The 6,049-nt window shown below is 31.5% G+C and overlaps 1 protein-coding gene across 1 annotated transcript; it reads left to right on the top strand.

Moving 5' to 3' along the window:
* The first annotated feature begins 2 nt into the window (after positions 1 to 2).
* On the top strand, positions 3 to 4,376 carry LOC109006173. The gene is made up of 7 exons (XM_018985368.2): positions 3 to 2,115; positions 2,362 to 2,516; positions 2,615 to 2,672; positions 2,894 to 2,990; positions 3,494 to 3,638; positions 4,019 to 4,099; positions 4,209 to 4,376. Exons 1-7 carry the CDS (start codon positions 3 to 5, stop codon positions 4,374 to 4,376), a joined length of 2,817 nt encoding a protein of 938 aa, XP_018840913.2.
* Positions 4,377 to 6,049: the final 1,673 nt, after the last annotated feature.

Below are 6,049 nucleotides of genomic sequence, written 5' to 3' on the forward strand. Positions count from 1 at the left end.
AAATGTATCCTGCAGTGTATAGTTTACATTTACATCTAGAAGATCAACACCCAGTGACTTTCCGAGCAAATGAAGATCTAATTAACGTTGTCAGTTTAGATCGTTCCAGAAAATCGATGTTAACAGAATTTTTTACATTAAATCGAGTAGATGATAATGCAAAGAGATTACTGTATAAAGAATTTCCGGAATATTATGTTTGGAACCAACAATACAAAGAGTGGACTCCTCGGAAAAAGAAAACTGTTATAGGTCGTATTGTTACAGTAAATCCATTTGAAGGCGAGAGATATTATCTGCGGATATTACTAAACCATATAAGAGGACTTTTGTCCTTTGAAGATCTTAGAACAGTTGATGGTGTTGTGTCCCCAACATTTCGCGAAGCAGCAACAATGCATGGTTTGCTACAAAGAGATAGTAGCTTAGAAGATTGTTTACAAGAAGCATCTCTGTATCAAATGCCCTCCAGTTTTAGACGATTATTTGCAACAATATTGGTTTATTGTAATCCAACCAATCCCAGGGAACTATGGGAACGTTTCGAGCAAGACATGTCAGTTGATTTCAAATCAACAGAAAATTCTATATCAAATGTAAAAACCAAAGTATTGAGGACAATCTCCTTCACAATCGAATCAATGGGCAAAGATATTAATTCCTACAATCTACTTGATGATGACATCTGTTTTGATGAAGAAGAATTTCAGTCTAGAGAAATTGATGATGAATTGGCAGTTGAAATTCCAGAAGAAGATATTGCCGCATCAGAATCTCTTAACAGTGAACAAAAACATGTCTATAATGCAGTGTTGGAAAAAGTATTTGCAAACCAAAATGCTGCATTCTTTGTAGATGGCCCGGGTGGTACAGGGAAAACATTCTTATACAAAGCACTTCTCGCAACAGTACGATCAAGAAAATTGGTAGCACTTGCAACTGCTTCATCAGGTGTTGCCGCATCTATTCTTCCGGGAGGTCGAACGGCACACTCACGTTTCAAGCTTCCACTTGATACTGACAAAAAAAGCACGTGTTGTGTCAGCAAACAAAGTGCATTGGCAAACCTACTTCGTTCAGCAAAACTAATAATATGGGATGAGGCTCCAATGACAAGAAAACAACACATCGAAACATTAGATAAAATGTTACGAGACATCAATAATTCGGATGTAACATTCGGTGGAAAGGTTGTTGTTTTCGGCGGAGATTTTCGACAGGTTTTACCAGTGGTTCGCAAAGGAACGAGACAAGAACAGGTTACTTCCAGTTTGGTTTATTCGTATTTGTGGCCTACATTGACCAAGTTCCACTTAACTGAAAATATGCGAGCAAGATTTGATCCAGTTTTTTCAGATTATGTGTTAGAAGTAGGCAACGGAATGCCGCCGAACACAATTGATGAAACCATAAAAATCCCGAATGGGATGCTTGTTCCCTATGAAGATGACAACACTTCTTTAGACCATTTAATCGAAGATGTTTTCCACAATATTCAAGAATATTCAGCAAATATTTCAACTATGATGAATCGGGCCATATTAACACCAAAGAATGGTTCTGTTGATGAAATAAATGCATTGTTGATTCATAGGTTTCCAGGTAAAGTTCATCGATATTACAGTTTTGATGAGACAATAGATGCATCAGAACAATCAGTTATGGAAGATTTCTTAAATACTCTAACCCCAAATGGACTTCCGCCTCATGAATTATTACTCAAGAAAAACTGTCCCATCATGCTGCTTAGAAACATTAATCCTTCAGAAGGTTTATGCAATGGAACCCGTTTAATTTGTCGATCTTTTGATCGAAATATCATAGATGCAGAAATTGCAGTTGGACATCATATCGGAAAAAGGGTGTTCATTCCAAGGATACCATTCTTACCAAATGTTGATGAAAATAGTGGTTTCCCATTTAAACGAACTCAGTTCCCTATAAGATTAAGTTTCGCAATGACTATAAATAAGTCACAAGGGCAGACATTGGATTATGTTGAGATTTATTTACCTCAACCAGTTTTTTCACATGGTCAATTATATGTGGCTTTATCAAGGGCCAAGACAGCATCTACAGTGAGGATTCTAATACGACCAGTGTCCACTGAACAACGTGAAAATAACTACACAAAAAATATTGTGTTCACGGAATTACTAACATTATCATGTTCAAATTAATGTTATACAGGTAACTAGATTTAATTGTATAGTTCCGATTTACTGTCTATTATAATATTAATCTCTATATGACTAATATTGAATCATTTAATTAAATGCCTTCGTCAATTGCTCTGGTAGATCATGAATTTAAATCAACACTTGTTATACTTATGTATTTGAAATTTTTGTATCTAAAAAGGGGAGAAAATGCGGACGGTGTATACAGCAATAAAGGATATCACTCCGAATACAAGAAACTGGAAAATTAAGATGATCGTTGCGGAGAAGTCGCCCAAACGAATAAGCCAACGTACAAATGTGAAGTACCAAAATTTGACATTATTTGATGAAGAGGTATAATATTTATTTTTTTTAATAGCAAAAATACTAATTACATTTGTAATGGCAATTGGAATGATATTAACTCATATTTATTTTTATTGTTATTCCAGGGAAATCGTGTACAGGCAGCAATGTTTGGAGCTGATATGTCAAACCAGTTGATCCAAGGTACAAAATTGGAGAATATCACTATCAATGGACCTTGAACTCAAGGACAATAATAGAAGATGTTCCACAAAATGAGGAGCAAATAGAGACACCAAAATATGAGATCGTCTCATTTAAGGACATAGACGCCTACAAAGAGACGATTGGAGAAATAGGTAATTTAATTTTAATTTTATTATAAATAATAATCAATAAATTAACATTTCTATTTGAATATTTAGATATTTTAGCTGTTGCGATCAAAATTAAGCCAATTAAAGAAGTAACGACAGCATATGGACCAACAACTATCCAAGAGATATATGTCATTGATGAAAGGTAAAAAATTCTTATAACTTCGCATTTCTTTTAAATTTGAATTCCAATATTAATTTTGATAAATTCTATTAATTCTTTCAATTATTTCAATTTTGTAGCTTGAACCCTATATGTTTGACTATGTGGGGTAAATTTGTCCAAGACGAATGCCAAAAAATATCAAAAATTATTGAAGATAGACCAATAATACTTGGAACAAAAATATCTGTTCGATCAAGAAACGGTATTTATAATAATTAAGAAGCTTAGTTATTTTTCCGTATTATATATGTCTGCATTAATATTTATCTCAATTGCAACAAGGATTGTCTCTGTCATCACGTCCGTCAAGTACCTTTACAATCAATCCCATTCTTCCTGAGGCAGCTACAATGAAGAAATGGTAATTCTCAAAAAATAAGTATTACATATTAGTGCATTTATATTATAGTTAATTATGCGATTTATGTAATTTATCTACATATTTCATTTCCTTATATTATTCTTCATTCCTGTACTTTAAGGGCGGATGATAATGATTTGATCATCAAAAGTATCATTGCAAGAAACCTAACATACCCATCTGCCCCTCTGTCATCTGTTGGTATCCGAGAAATTGTGAAGAACTGCGATATTGCAGAGATGATGAAGGGTCTGCAACCCATGGAGGTAAATATTATTTTATTAGTAATAAATTCAAATATTTACACAAACATTCATTCTAAAAATTGATTATGATTTAATGTAGAAACTCAAAATCTGGATAGAGGCCAAGATAAAAGTGATTGACTTGGATCAAATCTTTTATTACATGTCATGTGTTGGCTGTAATAAAGGAACTGGATATAAATATAATGAAAGCTTCGTTTGTATATATTGCAAAAATCAAGGGGTCTGCAAACCACGGTATGTATCTTACAATTTAAATTTACAATCGATATCTAATTTAATTTAGAATTGAAAATTATTCAAATTCAAATTAATATTAATATATTCAATGCATTTAAAGTGCTAGGACATATGTTGAACTTGACGATAATACTGGAAAGATAGCTGCTATTATGTTTGGTGAAGTAGCAGAAGAGGCATTTGGTTGTTCAGCAATTGAGTTGATAGAGAATTCTGGAGAGGTATCTTTTAAAATTTTTATTCAAAAATTGAGTTTGATTATAATGAGTAAATTAAAAATAAAATTAGGTTTTAATTAATTATGTAAAGCTATTCATTTTTTTTTTGTAGGAACATCAACCATATATAAAAAGCGTTGCAGACAAATTATCAACAAAAATATGGAAGATTCAAGTTTATGCAGATCCAGAGAAACTGAATGAGAAAAGACATAAGCATTTTAATGTTCTCTCTATCGAGGCAATGGAAGATGAGAGAAATGCTGGATCATCATCTTAGAATCAAAATTATCTCAAATAACTTTCATAAGACTATGGACGACGTTTATTTACAAGACTATGATATAGTTTCTATTAATGCTCTTCATTTATTTGTGATGTTAATTTATACGAAATAAACATTACACCGTTATTTAATTAAATAAAAAATTATGTCCTTATTAATAAAAAAATAATTCTTAAAAAAATTAAAATATAAACTAAGCAAACGTGCATTGCACGTTGCTTTTACCTAGTATTTATATATATATATATATATTATATCGCTATATTGATAAAAATTAAAATAGTCAAACAAATATATAGCACGAAATAAAGAAAGAGAGAAAGAGCGAGAAACATTAATGAATATTGGCACAAGCAAAGCCCTAGTCCAATAGTCACCGTAGGTTCAAAAGAGGGAAGACTTCAGTATACATTTTGTGTATAATTAATTAATGTCGTATATCGTTTTTCCTGTCTTTTTAACGACATTGAATGGTAGAAAAGCGGCCTTAATTATAAGGGTTGGCTATTCTACTAAATGCGTGGCAGATAAATGGCAGCTCACGTATGGTCCTCATCATCAATAATGCCGGACCATTAAACGTATAATATAATATACGATCCACCTCCAATATAGGATCGATCGTTGGCATGCCAGTAAGACAACGCGACGTGGAAATTGAAAACGATCCGCGCTGGTCTTTTTCACTGCATCATGCGCGCAATGATTATTAATCCAAGTTGATCACTGCATGCATGCAGGGCCACCATGTGACATGACGAAACGCACAATTAGCGCCTAGAAAAATAAATATCGAGATTATTTGTGGTGAAAATAATTATTTATAATAAAAATAGATTTATTTTAATATAAAATAATTATTTTTATAAAAAATAATTAATTATAAATAAATAATTTTTTTTTATAATGCCTATAGACAGCAGCCATGGAATCAGTAACTAAGGAGCCTGCATTGAAGGCTGAAGCTAGCTAGTTAGCTTCCCCAGCTCATACCTACAAATTTACAAGTTAAAACATATATGGAACCTGATCAGTTTGTTTTTAAAACTCAATTAAGTACTCCATAATTTCCTTCAATGTATACGTACCATGCATGCATACAGTTTGGCATCTAAAAATTAACCACACGAACCCCATTAATTTGTTCATGCATGTGGTGATCCAACTGATAAGAGACGACATTCTGCAGGTAATTAATAAAGGAAAAATTCTACTTATAAATGAGTTCGCACATCAAATTGTATATTAATATTAAAATGTAAATATCTATTCAATAAAAAGATGTGAATTGAAGATGGAAATAATTTTAAAATTTTTTTTATTTTTTTTAATAAAAAAAATTATCTCAATATTAATATGCGATTTAATAGACCAAATTATTTTTATCTGGCAAAACTCTAAAGATCACGATCTTTTTTTTCAAGAATAATGATAGGGTTACTACCCTACTACTACCCATTTACTACTCTTTTTATATTTGATTTTTTTTTAATTTTTTAATTTTACTTAATGATTAAGGAAGTGTATATTAGTAAATATATATTTTTTTAATTTTTTCTTATTGATTAAGGATGTTAAAAAAATACTTAAAAGAAAATGATAAAAAAATAAAAAAACTTAAAATACTTTTTGATAGTAGATGGGTAGTAATAGGGTAGTAAGCCTAT

The sequence above is a fragment of the Juglans regia genome, chromosome 8 (assembly GCF_001411555.2).
Source record: "Juglans regia cultivar Chandler chromosome 8, Walnut 2.0, whole genome shotgun sequence".
Classification (NCBI taxonomy): domain Eukaryota; kingdom Viridiplantae; phylum Streptophyta; class Magnoliopsida; order Fagales; family Juglandaceae; genus Juglans; species Juglans regia.